Genomic DNA, 19,556 nt, shown 5'->3' with positions numbered 1-19,556 from the left:
GTGAGGAATGTTTTTTAATATACATCTGTATATTTTGTTTCACCATCGTTTGTCTGCGTATAGTGCTTAACTAAGTAAAAATATATGTTTAATTTCAAGTGTTTGCTGTTTAAAACATTGAGATTATGAAATTACGGTAGCAAAACAGTAAAAATTTTGACAGAATGAATTTGGCTTCGTTTTCATGGCAGCAAATGCTTTTATCTTTATTTTTTTAAACTTTTGAATTTTTAGTATATTTTGTTTTGATTGCAGTTAATAGTTAATTTTCCTGTACAAAATGGCATCCAGTCTTTCTTGTACCACAATTAAAGCGCGAGTGTCAACGGCACAGATAATTTTGACTCCAAGTTTCCCACCAGGTCGAAGCTCCTGGGGTTCTCTTTGATGCGAAACTGCTCTAGGGATTTGATATTTTCGATGGCATTCAAAGCCAAGCTGGAAAGATGGCGCAGCGAATAATATTTATTTTTAGTCGCCATTATTTCGTAATTAGTCGCCGTGTGGCGAGTGGTGACCGGTAATCTTGATCTTTAACATCAGCATACCCTGCGCTGTAAAAAATTTCCGAAATGTCACTGGTTACTTCCAGGTAACGTCTCGGGATTTAAAGGGTTTACACCAGTTTTTTTGTTAAAAAAAAAAAAAAAAAAAAAAAAAGTTTTTTGCAGAAAAGGTTCCCTGAATTGCAATAACTTCCACGTAAGCCGATTTTATACTGTGGTGAAAAACATTTTTAGTTACCAGTACCCTAATATGTATAATAGCGAATGATCGAATAACGCTGACGTCATCAACAATGAAACTCGCTCCACGGCTTGATAACTTGATAATATGTTTCGGTAATATCTAACGTGCAGAAAAATGCTTTATTTTGACGAGGCTGAACTGGAACCGATACCTTAACTGTTTTACTGGTAAGATGTATTTTAGGAGAATGAAGAAACGAAAAAAGCGTCAACAATTCACGCTATCTACTGGAGTTGAGAGTTAATCCACTAGAGTTACCATTTCAACTATCAAAATATCACCAAACAAGCAATGGCTTCGTTCAAATCTAGAAGCAAGTTTCACCCGTCATACCATTTCGGGCGACTTTCTAGTTAAAATATAGTAGGCTGCTTTATTAAGTGTTTCTCCTTTAACTTAGTTACGGCCTCTTTGGATTGACTGAACTTCATTCAAGGGTAAAATGCAGTCTCCAAATATTGTAGCTACGAAGGAATTGATAGCGATTTCGTCATAGCTTCGGCTATTTTACTTTAGATGCTTTCTTCGTAAAACAAGAAGGTGCCAAGCTATTAAGTTTTCTCTTATGTTCCTGGGTTAATCCAGAAACATCATGGATTTGATTAGGAAGGTTTCTGAATTTTTAAGAAACATTTCACTCTAATTTCAGAAACGTTACTTTTAGTACCAAACTTTCCTGTGTTTGCAAGATACGTTATAGGCAGGAATTGGACACATTATTGTCCACCTCTGAGAAGTTGAGCTATGGCATTGAGCAAGTCCATTTCTTTCATCAGTAAGAAGAGAAAATGTTAGGCGCAGTGTTGGGTTACCATTGCAACCCTTTTATTGACAAGAAAATCCTCTACTGCTTGCTACTTTCTTACCTGAATTATATTCGCCAAGACCACGCCTTGTTTAAAGAATCGGACATTTTAAAAAATTAATTTGAAAAAAGAACTGTTAGGAAAATGAAAGTATTTTCTGGGTCCATGTAATGTTTTTTAGCCTACTTTCCCAGTAAAAGTCAGAAAAAGAAGAAAAAAGCATGAAAGAAGGCTTAATGCATTTTAAAAATGTCGCGAAATACAAAAAAAAATCAAAAATAAATAAAATAATTAAATAAATATCGAAAAATTAAAAATTGGAAAGTAGGGTATTGAGATGGGGAAAAATGTCTGTCGGTCTGTCTGTCCCCCCCCCCTAATAATTTTTGAATGAATAGTCCGATTCGAACAAACCTTTTTTTGTTCGAAAGATCTCGGCGAGGACACCTCATTCCCATATTTCACTTTTTGATTTGAATTATTTTTTGTTCAATTTTGAACAGTTCAAAAAAACTTAACATTAGCGCCTACGGGGAAACTGAAAGTCAATGTATAGATTCCGTAGTTGAAAGCGGATTTATTTCAAACAAATTTTGTTGGAAATAGCTCTTGACGCCAAACTCCAGACTCCGACTCCAAGAATTTAGAGGCACCTGACTCCGACTCCGACTCCCCGACTTCGTAGCTTTGGCAAAAATTTATACACGGAGGACAAATGACTGACTCCGATTCTAGGATATTCGTCTCCGACTAATTTATCTCAAAATGAGATTGACTCCGACTCCGACTCCGCAACTATGGTTTTCACTGTGAAATAATTATTGTTAATATGATTTTTTTTTATTTTCACGCTAAAGTTTTAATTTAGGTATTCAGTTTTCGGCGAATAAACTCGAAGTCCTTTATGTTTCTACATAACGATATGCGCAGACGATTTTTTTTTTCGACAATGAAAAGTATTTCTTTAAGTTGACATTTTATTGTTTTTATTTATTTTGGTAAGGGCATTAATTCATTTAAAAAATTATTTTTGGCAACAAAGGAAAAAGAAACGATTTTTTTTTGATATGATGTATTTATTTTAATAAGCTTATTAATTTTAATTATTATTTTTTCGTTTTGAAAGCTCTTAAAGAATTTTTTTTTTTTTTTTTTTTTTTTTTTTTTGAGGGAAAAAAGTGTATTAGCTGCTTTGTTTAAAAAGTGCTGTTTTTTTTTTTTTTTTTTTTACGCATCTAATTTTTTTTAGATATGTGAGGAATACTTTATTCCTAGAAATTAGCAAAAATATGTTTGAAACAATTTGCGATTTTAGCTATTTTTGAGAATATCGATCAGGTACTAGAAAGTAGTATGGGTATACGGGAAAGTAGGCTCGTATAGTTCTAGACGGAACTTCTTGTTTTTTATTTTTAATCTGGTTTCAATTTGGCCATATTTAGAGTTAACCATTGAATCAGAATAAAACTGCCAATATTGCGAAAATGTATCTGTATAAAACGTTTTCTTTGCTTCGGTTCGCAACAAACTTGTTGTGAAAATATTTAAAGTGATTCTTTGCTCACTCCGAGGCACTGTTATCTTTAAGTTGGAGTAAAAGGAAGTCATGTGATGCACACATCAGCTCTTTTTTTATAATTTTTAACAAAGAATTTGGTTTAAATTCATGCTTTGTCATTGTAGCTAGTTGAGGAAAAACTCATGAACAAAAATTTAATGTAGTGCGCGCTCATCAAAGGGGTCCAACAAACTCAGGGCGTCTAAAAAAATTCCTTGGCAACTAGCTCTTTCAGTACAAGAATCCTTCAGAAGCTATGTTGAATTCAGCCTAAGAACTAAAGCATAACTTTTTTGGCGCCTAAGTTGGTTTCTGTTTTCTTTTTAGTTTAACTTTTGTCGGTCTCAGCTCATCAGTATAATGCTTGTGACATAAGCGCTTTAATACATTGTTATTGCAGTAACACAGTGGAGTAAAACAATGCATATTTTTCAAGATGTATTAGTTCCAATGTTCATATTGCTTTTTAGCCTACTTTCCCAATAAAAGTCAAAAAAAGAAGAAAAAAGCATGAAAGAAGGCTTAATGCATCTTAAAAATGTCGCGGAAAACAAAAAAAAAGGCAAAAATAAATAAAACAATTAAATAAATATCGAAAAATTAAAATTTGGAAAGTAGGGTATTGAGATGGGGAAAAATGTCTGCCGGTCTGTCTGTCTGTCCCCCCCCCCCCCCTAATAACTTTCGAATGAATAGTCTGATTCGAACAAACTTTTTTTTGTTCGAAAGATCTCGGTGAGGACACCTCATTCTCATATTTCACTTTTTGATTTGAACTATTTTTTGTTCAATTTTGAACAGTTCAAAAAAACTTAACATTAGCGCCTACGAGGAAATTCAAGGCAATTCCGAACTGTGAGGCGAATTTGCTTCAAACAAACTTTGTAGGAAAAAGCTTTTGATGAAAAACTTGTATACAAAATATGTTTTTGATTTGAACAATTTTCCGTTCAATTTTGAACAGTTCAAATTCCTCAACATTAGCGCCTACGCGGGGAAACTGAAAGTCAATGTAGATTCCGAACTTGAAGGCGGATTTACTTCAAACAAATTTTGTTGGAAATAGCTCTTGACGCCAAACTCCATACTTCGACTCCGAGAATTTAGGGGCACTTGACTCCGACTCCGACTCCTGTGCCCGACAATTAATCGAACTCCGACTCACCGACTTCGACTCTGACTTCGTAGCTTTGGCAAAAATTTATACACGAAGGACAAATGACTGACTCCGATTCTTAGATTAGTAGTATTTATTCTTAGTGAAATAAAGTCATTTATGTTTCTACATAAAGTTATGCGCAGACGATTTTTTTTTTTTTATATATGATGTTTTTATTTTAATGAGCTTATTAATTTTAATTATTGTTTTTTCGTTTTGAAAGCTGTTAAAGATTTTTTTAATGGAAAAAAAGTGTATTAGCTGCTTTGTTTAAAAGTTGCTGCTATTTTATTTGTTCAGTTTTCTTTTTTTTTTTCTTTTTTTACGCATCTAATTTTTTTAGATGAGTGAGGAATATTTTATTCCTAGAAATCCGCTTAAAATATTTTAAAAATATGTTTGAAAACATTTGCGATTTTAGCTATTTTTGAGAATATTGATCAGGTACTAGAAAGTAGTATGGGTGTACGGGAAAGTAGGCTCGTCTAGTTCTAGACAGAACTTCTTGTTGCTCTTTCTATCCATTATCCACTATCTTATCCATCCATTTCAATGACTAAAGGTAGTACTTTTGACTGAAGGAAACCAACCCATTACACTGCAAACTAAATCCGCAAGTTCTTAAGCCGTTTTTCCTCACCCCTATTTCAACAAACGGAATCGTTGAATCAGTCGGGCAGCGGAACTCAACTTGCCAGAGGTGGACAGTATTAGATGCCCATTATTTTCGAAAAACGTTTCTCAATTGTTTTTACAGTGCCATGAATTTTAGTGAATATAATTTCGTATGAACTCTTAAATATAAAAAAATAATTAAGTTTATTTCTGAGCGCTTTAATAAACTTAAACTTTTAGTTTCAACAACATCATTTGAAAAAAAAAAAAAACAATTCGCAACTCCAGAGCTCGAAAACGCTACCTTGTTGTGATTAACAATACTAAAGAAAAGGGTAAAACATTCCATTCCACGTGTTTTCTTTGGGATAAATTACAGGTTTAAGACAGTTTATGATGTAATGTAATTTTAGAAGAATAGAAAAGAAAGCTTCCCACAAACACGATGAAAAATTACTGTCATTCACAAAGCGTCAAAACAAGTTAGAAGTTACGGTATTAGTTTGTTTACCTTTTTCATCAGCCATTAGACAGTGGCTGCAGCTCCCCTATAGTTTATTGGAGTTGCGAATTATCTGATAGACTATTTAGAAGTCGCAGACGATTTATATAATTAATTTAAATTCTTCTCTAGGTGAAGCAAAAGAAAGTTAATGCAAAAACATAGCCTCTCTCGGAAGATAGGTACAGTAATTATAAGCTTGATTTATGAAATGAAATAAACTTAATAGATAGATGAAACACTTGTTCCGTTAAAGAGACTAAAAACTAAAGTACTTAAAGGGAATCGCAACTAATTAAAGTATTTATTTTTTCTTAAAATAAATTTCAATTAAAAGACTAAAGGATTTAAGTTCTCTTCGTTTTCTTCTTAAAAAGCTTTTGTTAGCTGAAAATTTTTAACATTAGTCTTAACTTTTTTTTTTCAAGTAATAAACAAAGATTTCAGACTCATTACCAGTTTTATTGCACATAACAGCGCTTGAAAGGTTGTTTTTCTTTAAATAAACTGAAATTCTCCAAATGCATTTTAGTGATTCAACAAATGAGACAGTGAGAAGCAAAGGGATGCAAGTGGACTATTTTAAGTTTCGAGTAAAATGCGTTTAAAGATCAGATCCTAGGTAGGCTTTCATTGATTTTTTTCCCCAAATCATGCTATACAGCAGCACCTACCAGGGCTACTATTACAATCTCTTTCCTCAAGACAGAGAAGATGTTCCCCTACTATTTCTACTGGTTATCTCCAAATTTTTAATTTTGCCACTTGCATCAATTTGCTTCTCACTACCTCAAATATTTTACTTATTTATTTTTACTTATATACTAAAATATTTACTCAAATATTTTTGGACTTTAATAAAAACTGATAAGGAAAATACATAGTTTGTATTCATAGTAAGCGCGATAAATTGAATATATTGAATTGAATTTATAATGGTATTCTTTTCTTCAAACATCTAAATTGATACTAAAAAATGGAGAAGAAACGGTGTAAATATGGGTACCTCTTTTAGTTTTTGACTTGAAGTTCCTTTAATTTTGAAAGTTTCTTGATTTTTAATCTTTACTACGAGCTGAAAAAATTACTAAATAACAGGAGACAAAATAATGAGTAAAGCTTGACAGCGGAGAGATGGCAGATGACCTTGAAGCGAAAACATCATTGTGTTATTTGTAATAAGTTTCTTGTTGTTATTTTGTAATAGATAGGATCAGCGATAGCGCGCCTCTTACTACTCGGCGCTTTCTGGCTGATTCTTACTATTACAAATGATGCTTTTGCTTCAAGATCATCTGCCATCTCTCCGTGGTCAAGCTTTAGTATCAATAATTTCAAAGTCAAAACGAAGAATAACAAAAAGTTTGTACAGTTGCATCTAAAAAAAACTGAGTGCAGATATGAATCCTCTCTTAAAAAAAAGGCCATAAAAATGTTCAAAATGTTTAAAACGAGAATAAAAGAATGTTTAAAAAGGAAGACAATATACTCCCCCCCCCTCCCCCCACCCATTTTTTAATAGCCTTTACAATCATATCCCAGACAAAACAAGTTGAAAAAATGATAAAGTGTTAGAGTAACGGGCTCCAGTAACAGACATGCTTAAGACATCACTCTCATGTTAACTCAATTTTCTGTGCCTTTTAATGTATTTAGACTTTTTAAACTATTTTCCTCTCATACAACTACATCTCATCCAACGTTTGGCTGCTTCTGAATCTTCCGAATGAGTTAATTCTATTTTTATTTGCACAACTTCGAAAAAAGGTCCGACCCCCAGTAACAGACACCGACAATTCTGATGATACCCACCTCGAAGTGATTTTTCGAAAATTCGAATGCTTTTTTTTTTCTATTCCGGCTTTAAGAACATTTTCCCGAGCAAAATTATCATAAGATGGACGAGTAAATTACAAAGTTATCATAACGTGGAACCGTAACATGGGCAAGCCAATTGGCGAGAAATTCACCATACATTAACTGTAAATATACTGGCGAACCAAAAGACCTTTTATTTTTCTACTCCAGGCAAAGCCGTGCGGGTACCACTAGTCTTTACTAATAATAAAACTGAATGTCCCTCTGTCTGTCAGGATATCTGTCCGGATCTCTGTGACGCGCATAGCGCCTAGACCGTTCGGCCGATTTTCATGAAATTTGGTACAAAGTTAGTTTGTAACGTGGAGGTGTGCACCTCAAAGCGATTTTTCGAAAATTCGATGTGGTTCTTTTTCTATTCCAATTTTAAGAACAAAATTTTCATAAGATGGACGAGTAAATTACGAAATTATCATAACGTGTAACCGTAACATGCGCACAAGCCAATTGGCGAGATACGAAATTATCATAACGTGGAACCGTAACATGGGTACAAGCCAACTGGCGAAAAAATTCACCATACATTATTTGTAAATATACAGGCGAACCAAAAGACCTTTTAATTTTCTACTACGGGCAAAGCCGTATGGGTACCACTTGTTAGAAATAAAGCCTTAATAAAATTAAATGAATATGAAACACCATCTGACTTCGTATTGGTTGTTCATAACCTTCCAGCACTGCCTTGTAAATAACAACTTTCTCATAAATTTCACGCTGGTAACACTAGATGGTTGCACCCTATTCATGGGCCACAGCAACATCCTTTTTACCCGCCTAAAGTTCTCATTATTAAAATCCAAACTTACGACTGTCTGTTACTGGACCTTGTCTGTTACTGGTGCCGTTACTACTGTTAGTTGAGAAACCATGCTCTATTAATTTAAACATCATATCATTTAAACTCGTGTGGAATTTAAAACAGGAAAAACGAGCTGATGTGTACATCACATGACTTCCTTTTTCTCCAATTTAATATCATTTCCCCATTATTAGCAATTTTAATGCGATTCAATTGTTTACTCTCTAAATATCACCAACAGTGGCCAAATTGAAACCAAATTTTTTAAATAAATCGCCAAATTTGTCGCCAAGTTGGTGACAAAACTTGGCGACCAAAAGACTGGCGATATATCGCCAAGTGTCCGACAAATTATAACACCACTTGAGTTTACATCGAAATTAACGATGATTTCCCCCAAAGAAGGGGCAAAAGACCCCCTTTGGAACATCCGAATGCAACCAAAAGGGAAGGTGCACAACTAGGCCCCACTTGGAGTCTAAGTACCAAATTTCAACTTTCTAGGACATACCTTTTTTGAGTTACGCGAGATACATACACACATACGTACATACGGACGTCGCGAGTAAATTCGTTGTAATTAACTCGGGGGTCGTTAAAATGGATATTTCGGGTGTCTGTAGGTTCCTAGGCATATTCCACGCGTGGTCGGGTCGAAAAAAAAACTCAACATTCATTCGGGGGTGACAAAAATGGAAATTAAGGCTAATTTTTGAGTGAAATTTTTTTCGCGAATACAATAATATAAAAGAAAGCATTTGTGACAAAAGCATGGTCAAAAGTAATTTAAAGGGATTTGGAAAATGGGAGGAGACAATGTTTAATATCACGAAATGGATTGGAAGTAAAAACTTATCTAATATAGTAAAGTTCAGCAATTTCGTCAATGCAATGAAAAACGAAACAGGAACTAATAAAAAGACAAGCACGATGAGAAAGAAAGAAATCTGAAAAATGAGAAGCAATATAAAATAATTGCTGTCAACTCTTATCCATTTTTGACGCTAAAAAAAGACAACTTAGTGAAAAAAGATAACTTAGCTTCATGAAAAAAAGTCATTTGGTGAAACGCTAGTTTTAAGTATGAGCTAAAAGTAAACAATGTAGCTGATGGAACTAAAACACTTTAAGCGTATTATATTTTCCTTCTGCATATTCTGTTAAAATCTATAACTAGTAAAAATATTTAAAATCAAATTTATTCCATTTTTTTTTTCATTTGGAAATAGAATTTTTTTTAAAAATAATTTCTTTTTTATTGCTACTGCTTTAACTTAACCAACTAGATGGTGAACTTTTCGGCGCAACAACAATTTAAATATTAGTTGGGCGGGAATGCATTAAACTGTGCGACCAATTTTACATTTAAACGCCATTTTCTCAAAACGTCAATTTTAGAAACTCTTATTCCTTTCTCTATGAAACCACTTTTTATATCACTTCAAAATTTTCACCATATTTTATTTTTTATTATTTTCTATTCTCATAGTTATGCTGAAGCGGAATTTTCGCTTTAAGACTCATAATTTTTCTAAATGTGGCCAAAAACTGTCTTCTTTTTACTTCCTTTTACAAAAAGGGAAGTAAAAATTTTCACTCAAAAATCGACCTTAATTTCCATTGTGCTCACTCTCAAATGAATGTTGAGGTTTTTTTTTTTTCTTTTTTTTTGACTCGACCACACGTGGAAAAGTGCCTAGGAACGTATAGACAAGCAAAATATCCATTTTGACGATTCCCGAGTTAATTACAACGAGTTTTTCTCATGACGTCTATATGTACGTCTGTATGTGCGTACGTGCGTATGTGCGTATTTCGCGTAACTCAAGAACGGAATGTCCTAGAAAGTTGAAATTTGGTACGTATACTCCTAGTGGGGTCTAGTTGTGCTCCTTCCCTTTTGGTTGCATTCGGGTGTTTCTAAACGGGTCTTTTGTCCCTTTTTGGGGGGAACTCATTGTTAATTTCGATGTAAACTCAAGTGGTGTTATAATTTGGCGGACACTTGGTGATATATCGCCATTCTTTTGGTCGCCAAGTTTTGTCACCATCTTGGCGACAAATTTGGCGATTTTTTTTTTTTAATTTGGTTTCAATTTGGTCATTATTAGTGATATTTAGAGTAAACTTTTGAATCACGTTAAAATTGCCAATAATGGGGAAATGACATTAAATTGGAGTAAAAGGAAATCATGAGACGCGAGCAAAACTCAAGAAAATATTCCAGTTCTAAGGTTTAAGGGGCTATACAGAAGGTGGAGATTAGAACTTATCCCCCTTTCAGAAGAATGACAGGTCGTCAAAGTAAGAAAAACAAAGTACCTGTATTTTTCACTGCAATTCAAAAATAAATGCAAGTGTTATGCCATAATACGCAAAAACTCACTACAAAACCTCAATCAGTCTGTAAAACCATACTTTATGCACACATATAATTTTAAACCCTTGTAAACTGCTATATTTTTCCCGAAAAGGTGTTATTGACAACTAGTGAAAAGTGGTGCAAGTCACAAAACGCTGCGTTCATATCTCGGTGAATATTGGTCGTATTAATTTCAAACTTTTGGTGTTGGAATTATTTTACAATGGAGATTATTTCCCTAAATATAAGTTAGGGGACTTGTAATCCATTCAAATAGTTAAGTTTTATATTTTTTGACTTATTTTTATTTTAGCTTCAAACTTTCAATATCTTAAGTTTGCATCTGATGTTGAACATTTTTGCAATTGGAAGTATACATCTAGGACTAACGGTTGCGAAAATAAAGGTCTCGCAGGTTAAAACGGAACGCCTTGATTATATATTTCACATTGTAGATAAGCAATATGGTAAATTAATTATATGCTAGTATGCTAAAATGGTTTTTAAAAAAAAAATGACTTACAACAAAGTACAACAATATCAGTATCAATTTTTGAAAATTGCTTGTATTATTAAACGCTTTAATCATGAGAGATAACTTTTTCCTGTCTAGAGTAGCCTACATGTATTACAGTATATTTAAAATATTACCACATATGTGGTCCTAAAAACTGGGTAAATGTTTCACCATTTCATTTTAACCCGCTATTTCGCGTTGCCCCACATTTCCCTATCAGTGGTGAAATTTGACACGGAGCCGCGAGATTAAATGGCTAGTTATTATAAATTTGGACAAAAAGGAGAAAGATGAACTTTTATTTTCTCATATCAGATAGAAAATTCATTAACTGTCTGCAAATGAAGCACGAAGAATTTTTCCGCATAATCAAGCCTCGACGTAAAAAAAATTGGAGAACTTTATTTACCTGTTAAACACAGTGCAATGTCGCAGTCCAATCAAAATCTCTCACGTATTTACTCCAACCCCCAGCGGTCTCCATGTAAGAGGAAGAAGAGAAAAGGTATACTCTACTCAAAGTTGGAAAATTTTTGAGTTTCGAAGAAAACGCTTTCTTTTCTTACATAAAAGAATTATTTTGTGTAAAAACCCATGAACTATTAATGTTAAGTCATATCGTCGCCTCAGACCAAAAGTAAGGCATCTAATCCCAGGAATAACACTAAGATACCCTACGTTTGCTCTGAGGCGACGATATAATCTTTCTTTAACAAATCAAATTGTTGGCCAAATATTATGCAGTACAAATGAAAATACTATTCATATAGTTAAACAGCATGGTAAATTCGATAAATACAAATGCTATAAAATGCTAATTCCATACGAAATAAGATGATTAATTATAAGGCCACTGGACAATTAAGCTATGAGTTTCAGTTTTCGCATATTTAACGGAATGGAATATTTGAAAGGGAATCACAAAGAACAATTTCATTAATTATGTGAAAATGAAGCAAGAATAGCCTGGGTGTGGAACATTAGCCAAATCTGTGTACCTCTTGCGGAAAGTTAGCAACAGTAAGAAACCACATTCCCATCAGCAGGGGTGCCCCCCCCCCCCCCCAAGATTAAGGGCACCCCCTAAATATCGCGAAGACCCCTCAAAACAAGCGCACCCCCCCCCCCAAAGAGACAAATACTCGTCAAAACACCCCCTCCCTAAAAATTTCAATGGCGAAGTCTGCGCCATAATCCCTCTCCCCCTAGGTGTGCACCCTTATCATCAGGATTTCTCACGGAGTTACTCCGAGCGATCTTCATGCGAGAGGAAGAAGATGTAGAAAAGAGAGAAGTTGCTAAAGTCAAGGTTGTAAAAATTTGAGTTTCGAAATTAATCCTTTTTTTACCTCCTAACATGAAAGAATTATTAAGTATGCAATATTATCAACTATTAACGTTGAATCGTATCCTTTTTATGAAATACACCGCCAACTCATTCAATTCCAGCCGAAAACTGCAGTGCTAATAAGCACGAAACTGAAATTGACAATACTGAAATTGAACTGAAAGTAATATAATACTGAATAATATACAATATACAAATAATACAGTATACAAATAATACAATATACAAATAATATAATAATATACAAATAACGCAATAACTGAAATTGAATGAACTGAAATTGACCGAGCTGGCGGTGTATTTCATGTATTTCTGCTTTAGCCCTGGTTATAGGCAGGGCAAAATTTAGCTCCATGCCGCCCCAAGGCAGATCTGAACTCTCCCCCCCCCCCCCCTAAAAAATGCAAAAACTCAAAAACACGCAAAAAAGTGTTCCCGAAATTTAAACTGTCAAGCTTATGAAGAAATGATTACGTTTCGCATTCAGGGGCTCCCCGATGGGAAGTCACAGCAACCTTTCAAAAAAATTCCTTATTCGGCAAATTTTGCTGATGGTTCAAAAAATTTAGAGATTATATTGTAACATATTCTTTTTTCTCTTTTTAAATTTTAAAAATTGTTTTTTAATGATACCTGACCTTCCTTCTCATTAGATGTTATGTATGATATGCGTGTAACCTCGTGGTTACTATTTGGTAAAATTAGAATTTTACTCCACCCCCCCCCCCCCAAGAAGTTTAGTTCGATACTCCTCTGTTTATATTATTTAATTTTGTGCATTGGGGGGGGGGGAAGGATAATGTCTCAAGTACTGCTCTAGGACAGGTTATCAAGCGATTCACATATGATCAATATAAATAATATTTACCATATGTATATTTATTTACTATTGTCAATTAATAGAACATGATTTTTTTTTTTTTCATGGCCCTATAGTTTCATGTTCTCTTCCATTCTTTGAAGTTTTAAAACATTTCCTTGTAATGGCAACACAGATGAATTACTGAAAAATGATATAAACTTGAGTTAGACTTATAAGGAAAAATATAATGATTGAAAATGGGGAGATAAAGATTAACCGAGATTTTTCTCGAATGCTAAGCATCTTAGTATGTTTCACATAAGACAGCATCTTTATTTTCAGAAAAAAATAACTAACTTCTTTGTTGCTTCATTATTTGTTACCGTTTGCTCAAAAAGTTCAATGGCATTTAATTAGTAAATTGTAACCGGACTACTTTGCAAAGAGTCTAAAGTTTCCGCTTTTAAAAACTGCCCATTTGAAAAAAACATATCATGTTTTTTAAAAAAAATTGATGACTCTTTTGTGCATTGGTTTTTGATTTGGCATGTTTCCTTTATTAAAATCATTCAGCCTTTTTCGCTCGTCAATCGTTTTTATTTGCCTCTGAGACTTAATATTAACAGAAAACAATTTTTAAATATTAATAATGTAAAAAAGAAAATAAACATCAATCACTCAAGAAACCAGTACTGTATAAACTTAAGTATAACACTAAAATATTAGTCAAACTCCAAATCTTGTTGCGGCTTCGAGATAAACGCAACGACGCTTTTTGAAATTGACACCCTTTCTTTTCGTTTTCACTTACTATTTTACGCTGATCAATTACCATGATTGATAAACATTTGATTTTCATAAGATGTGTGAAAGTATTCATTATCAAATGACAAGAAAAAATTGTATCTGTGAAAAATGAAAGAATTCTAATATTTTACTTTCAAGAATAAAAAATATTTAATAAAAGGCCTAATTTCCCTATAGGCAGAGTAGGCAGCTGCCTACTCTGCCATTTGGGAAATTAGGCCCTGGCTATAGGGAGGTAAAATACTGAACGTATCCTCTTTCTTAATCAAATCGAGTTGTCAATCGAGCAAACGTGGAGCAGATAAAACTTTTAATTTACGAATCATAGATAAACAATATGGTAAACTCGGTATACAAGCGAAAAAATAAGAGAAGTAGGCTCTTTTATTTCCTCATATTTAACAGAATAATCAGTGCAAATGAAGCACGAAAAATGTTTGGCATAATCAAGCCTCGGCATGGAGAAATTGACCAGCTTTATGTATCTTTTGCGGCGAGGAAGCAATAGTTTCCCTTCAAAATCTCTCACGGAATGGGGTTGTTTCCGAAATTTTAAAAGTTTTTTTTTTCTGAAAGAGCATGCTTGAAAACATAGGATTTAAACATTTTTTAGATAAATTGACAAAGTTTAATATTTTTAAACAATTATTTTAATCAGTGCGCAGATTGAAATTCATTTTTTACGCTTCTGCAAATAACATCACAAGTGATGAAATGCCATTCACTGATGCCATTAGAGCACAGGGTGAATTATGATAACCTGGCAACGCGGTTCACAGCAAAGCGTAAACATTTAGCGCGGCAATGGAGTAGCGCGCCAAACTACATCAATTGTGACGTCATGAAGACAACGCCTTATTCCAAAAATCGGACATTTAAAAAAATTAAATAAAAAATGACTGTTGGGGAAAAAAAAAAAAATTCAGGCTCCATGTTAGTACTATTATTATTTTTTAGCTATTCTATCAATTTCAGTGGCTAAAAGAACCACTTTTCGAGTTGGAAAAAACCCCGAGCTATCTCCATAAAAGAGGAAGAAGATGTAGAAGAAGTTACTAAACTCAAGGATGTAAAAATTTGAATTTCAAAATTAATTCTTTTTTTTTCACAAATGAAAGAATAATCAAGTATAAAACTGTTAATGCCAAAAACCATCCTCTTTCTTAATCAAACGAATCATGCAGTACAAATAAAACTATATTAATTTACAAATCATAATCTAACAGTATGGTAAATTCGGTATACAAGTCGACAAATCAGAGAAGTATGCTCTTTTATTTTCTCCAATTTAACAGAATAATCATTAAGTTTCTGTAAATGAAGCGTGAAGAATATTTTGCTAAGTCCAAGCCTCGGTGTGAAAAACTCTGTTCACCTGTTGCGAACAGGTAGAAACAGTGCAAATCCGCATTACAGTCGAATCCCGACTTCCGCGAGGGATGCGTTCCAACACCCCTCACGTAAGTTGGAATTTCGCGTTGTGGAAAAGGGTAGGTATAATGTTTTTTATAAACATACCTAAGTATCCCAGACACTTGTTAACATCACCTCAAACTGTTTTAAACCATTCCTTAACCATACATTACCGTTTATTACATTAAGAACTGAATTTTTATTTGTATTAAAAAAAAAACTATTAACCAACATGAAATACGATGCTCAAAATCAGTGATCAATGGGAATGAGAGACATAAAATAAACCAGTATAGTATGTAGAAATAATAAAATTATGTACTATAATAATACTGTATAGTAAATCCAATAATGATATTTGTAACTTTAAAAAATGAAGATGCTGATGATTTATGCTGCGTGATCAAACCGTTATTCCAATATGTATTTTAAATACAGTTGCTTCGCTAGTTCTTTTATAACGTTTCCATCTATAGCAACACCCCTCTTCCTGGTTTCTTTAATTCTCAATACGAGAGCAGCTTCTATTTTCATAATTTTTGCATTTTTCTTAGACATTACTCTGTGAATTTTACAGATTTCCTTTTCTTGCCTTTCAATTGTACGTATGGATGATTCACTCATACCTAATTGTCGTGCTATCTTCGGCACATTTTTTATTTGTTCAAGCCCGTAGAGAAGATTCAGCTTTTCTTTAATTGTCGAAAACTTTCTCTTTTCCTTTCTGTCTTCACAAACTTTAGATGGAACATTGCAGTTGGGTGTCATTATATTTCCTCAACTTTCACATTTAGAATGAAAAAAGTATGGTAAATGCGGAGTAGTTATTTGTACACACAAACATAGCTATCTTCAGACTAGTACGGTGTGGGAACTTCTGCTGCCATTGATGCTAAAGAGATGAAGGTTCATTCACACGCAAAAAATATTTTTAGTAGCCAGTAACAAAGCCGATACTTTCACACAGCGATTCCCTTCTGAAAATTTTCGTGTTGCGAGCGAGAAATTCACGTCAGGTGTAAAATTATTTATTGGTGAAAAAATCGCGTTATAGTCATTTCGCGTAAGTCGAATCGCGTTGTAGCAGGAGTCGACTGTACCATCAGAATCACTCAAGAAATTATAAGCATAGAATTATGCAGTACAAATAAAACTATTTTAATTTTCAAATCATAGTTTAAAAATATGGTAAACTCGGTATACAAGCGAACAAATAAGAGAAGTTCGTTCTTTTATTTTCTCAATATTCAACAGAATAATCAGTGCAAATGAAGTACAAAAAATGTTTAGCATAGTCACGCCTCGGCGTGGGATAATTGGCCAACTTTATTTTCCTGTTGCGGAGGGGTATCGACAGTGCAAAACCATAGTCCCATCACCGCGGAATTACCCCGACCGATCTCCATGCTTGAGAAAGAAGAAGGCGAAAAGAGAGAAGGTTCTAAATCCAAGGTTGTAAAGATTCGAGTTTCAAAACTAATCCTTTTTTTTTTCCCCTCACATGAAAGAATTATCAAGTATAAAACATCATTAACTATTAATTTCGAGAAAAAACATTTTTCTGAATCAACTCAAATTATGGGAATAGAATCATGCAGAACAAATAAAACTATTTTGAATTTACAAACGATAACTAAACAATATAGTAAATTCGGTATACAAGTTGATAAATGCAACAAGTACCCTGGTTTATTTTCTCTTGGTTAACAGAATAATCAGTGCAATTGAGGCACGTAGAATGTTTGGCACAATGAAGACTCGGCTTGGGAAAATTGGCCAACTTTATTTACCTGTTGCGGAGAGCTAGCAACAGGTCAAAACCACAGTCCGACCAGAATCTCTCACGGAATTACGCCTAGCGATATCCGTGCTCGAGAAAGAAGAAGAAAATAGAGAACGTACGAAACTCAAGGTTGTAGATTCCAGTTTCGAAATTAACCCTTTTTCTCCTCACATGGAAGAATTGTAAAGTGTGAACCATCCCTGGATATTAATGTCGAATCATATCACTTATCTTAATCAAATGGAATTATTGATATAGATTAATACAGTGCAAGTAAAACTATTTTAATCAACAAATCATAATTAAACGATGCGGTAAATTCGATGTCAAGAGAAGTACAGTAATCTCGTGACTATCCGTGGAGTTGGGTGGCATAAGTGCCACGGATAACAAAAATCGGAGATAAACCGCAAAAAGGCTAAAATGGGGGACAAATAAGGTAAAAACTGCCTTTCCTCAGAAATTTGACTGTATTGATGCATAATACTTTCGACAAACAGCTAAAATCTATACAGTACAGTAAAAACGTTTTGAATTTTGGAACAACAGTCAACATCAATGAGGAACAAGTGTATGTACGCTGAAGAAAGCACAAAAAGTAAATAAATAAGCAAATCAATGTACAAAACAAAAGCCACTAAGCATAAATTTCCACTTTTTCTTAAAAAAAAAAAAAAAACCACTGGTATTTGCTGTATATGTTGCCGAAAATACATATTCTTGATTTTTGATTGACTCGCGGATAATCGAGAGTTTACTGTACACTCTTTTATTTTCTCATACTCAACAGAATAATCAGTGCAAATGAAGCACGAAGGATGTTTGGCACAATCAAGCCTCGGCGTAGGAAAATTGGCCAACTTGAATTACCTGTCGCAGAGGAGTAGCAACAGTGCAAAACCATCACAATCTGTCTCAGAATTACTCCGAGCGATCTCCATACATGAGAAAAAAGAAGGCGAAAAAAGAGAAGGTTTTAAACTCTATTCAAGTTTCAAAATTAAACCTCTTTTTTTTCTTACATGAAAATAATTATTAATTACAAAACATCACTAACTATTAATTTCGAGTTTGTCATCTTTCTGAATTAAATTAAATTATGGGTATAGAATCATGCAGAACAGATAATAAAAATATCAGTGCAAATGAAGCACGAAGAATATTTGGCACAATCAAGCCTTGGCGTGGGAAAATTGGCCACCTTCATTTACCTGTTGCGGAGATCTAGCAACAGTGCAAAACCATAGTCCCATCAGAATCTCTCACGGAATTACTCCGAGAGATATTCATGTTTGAGAAAAAAGAAGAAAATATAGAATGTACGACTCTCTCTCTCGAGGTTGCAGATTCCAGTTTCGAAATTAACCCTTTTTCTCCTCACATGAAAGAATTGTGGAGCGTAAACCATCACTAGCTATTAATGTCGAATCATATCACTTATCTTAATCAAATGGAATTATAGATATAGATTCATGCCGTACAAGTAGAACTATTTTAATTAAAAAATCATAATTAAACAATGCGGTAAGTTCGGTGTCAAGAGAAGTACAGTAAACTCGCGATTATCTACGGAATTGGTTGGTACAAGTGCCGCGGATAGTAAAAATCGTGGATAAACCTTAAAAAGACTAAAATGAGGGAGAAATAAGGTAAAAACTGCTTTTCCTCAAAAACTTGACTATTGATGCATAATACTTTCTTTAAACAGTTAAAATCTATACAGTACAGTAAAAACGTTTTGAATTTTGGAACAACAATCAACATCATTAAGGAACAAGTGTCTGTACGCTGAAGAAAGCACAAAAAGTAAATAAATAAGCAAATAAACAAAACAAAAGCAACTGAGTTTAAGTTTCTACTTTTTATAGAAAAAAAAACTTCCACTGGTATTTGCTGCGAAAATACATGTTCTTGATTGTTGATTAACTCGCGGATAATCGGGAGTTGACTGTGTGTACACTCTTTTATTTTTCCATATTCAACAGAATAATGAAGCACGGAGAATGTTTGGCACAATCAAGCCTTGGCGTGGAAAAATTGGCCAACTTTATTTACCTGTTGCAGAGTAAAACCACAGTCCCATCAGAATCTCTCGCGGAATAACTCCAACCGCTAGCGATCTCCATAAAAGAGGAAGAAGAAGAAGAGAGGGATGGAAGGTACTTACGCGGTGGGCATGCTTTCTCCGTCCGAACGAGATCCCGCTGTCGCTCCGTTTTGTTCCAAATGAGCCTGTTGCTTTCATCCACCGCGAGGATCCGCGCTCCCCCATCCCATAGGGCATGCGCGGCACGGATGCGCGGAGCACCGAGAGGAGATGGAGATTTTTTTCCTTCTCTTTTTTTATGTCTCCACTTGCTCCGGAGGAATGATCGATGCCCGATACAATAGGGACTGAGCGCGAGAAATGATTATGTGTGGTTTTTCATTTTTTCCTTTTTTTTCCTGCCCGTT

At 34.1% G+C, this 19,556-nt stretch overlaps 1 protein-coding gene across 1 annotated transcript in view; it reads right to left on the bottom strand.

Moving 5' to 3' along the window:
• Nucleotides 1–19,301, bottom strand: part of LOC129216729 (arrestin, lateral eye-like) — a 288,293-nt gene extending 268,992 nt beyond the window's left edge. The window contains exon 1 of the mRNA XM_054850945.1: nucleotides 19,270–19,301. Coding sequence (XP_054706920.1) covers nucleotides 19,270–19,280 — 11 coding nt within the window. The 5' untranslated portion in view covers nucleotides 19,281–19,301. The remainder of the gene's footprint in view (nucleotides 1–19,269) is intronic.
• Nucleotides 19,302–19,556: the final 255 nt, after the last annotated feature.

The sequence above is a fragment of the Uloborus diversus genome, chromosome 2 (genome assembly GCF_026930045.1).
Source record: "Uloborus diversus isolate 005 chromosome 2, Udiv.v.3.1, whole genome shotgun sequence".
NCBI classification, from domain to species: domain Eukaryota; kingdom Metazoa; phylum Arthropoda; class Arachnida; order Araneae; family Uloboridae; genus Uloborus; species Uloborus diversus.
The sequence above is the reverse complement of the archived record's forward strand: the minus strand, read 5'-3'. Positions and strand labels throughout refer to the sequence as shown.